General features: G+C 49.7%; 1 protein-coding gene across 1 annotated transcript in view; it reads right to left on the reverse strand.

The window, feature by feature from the left end:
• Positions 1–660, reverse strand: part of LOC119591501 (serine/arginine repetitive matrix protein 2-like) — a gene marked incomplete in the record, with an annotated part of 5,107 nt that overhangs the window by 3,103 nt on the left and 1,344 nt on the right. Inside the window, 1 exon segment of the mRNA XM_037940250.1 lies at positions 1–660. Coding sequence (XP_037796178.1) covers positions 1–660 — 660 coding nt within the window.

Here is a 660-nt window from a genome sequence, read left to right on the forward strand (position 1 = left end):
GCACCTGGAGCGTGACCGAGATCTGGACCACCTTCTTCTGGAGGAGCTGTGTGGAGATACTGACGAGTGGGAATTCCTGTGACGCCTTCTTCTCTTCCCGCGTGAAGATCTGTGTTTGCGAGACAGGTGGTTCTTTTTGCTGTTCAAGGGACTCTTACTTCGGCTTCTGCTTCTGCTTGAGGATGACCACCTTCTCATTGAGCAAGTCCTGGAGTTTCTCCTTCTACTATCACGAGAGCTTGTTGACCCCATGCTGCTGCAGGAGGTTGGCTGAACAGGCAACATCGTCTTTTCCGGCGTCCTGTTTACTGCACTGTAGACTTCAGCTGCCTTCTCTGCCAGCTGGTTCATAGGAACCTCTGGATCAGAATCCCCCTTCAGTTCCCCTTCTTCTGTGTCTTCCTCTGGCTCAACTGTATCAACAGCATTATCTTTTGGTGCAAGATCTGACTTCTCCTCTTCAGTCTTGGCCTCCTTCATCTTCTGGACCAGATCAGACACCGGCAAGTCACCTTGCTTTGGTGAGGTTTGCACAGAGTCAGTATGGTTAGGGGAGGGGCAAGTACTACTCTGTGCGCTTCTTATTCTCTGTCGGTACTCAGAGAGATTGAGTTTCCGTTTGATTTTCTTCACTTCGGGCTTATTAGTAATGACTATGTT

Source organism: Penaeus monodon, chromosome 28, assembly GCF_015228065.2.
Source record: "Penaeus monodon isolate SGIC_2016 chromosome 28, NSTDA_Pmon_1, whole genome shotgun sequence".
NCBI classification, from domain to species: Eukaryota; Metazoa; Arthropoda; class Malacostraca; order Decapoda; family Penaeidae; genus Penaeus; species Penaeus monodon.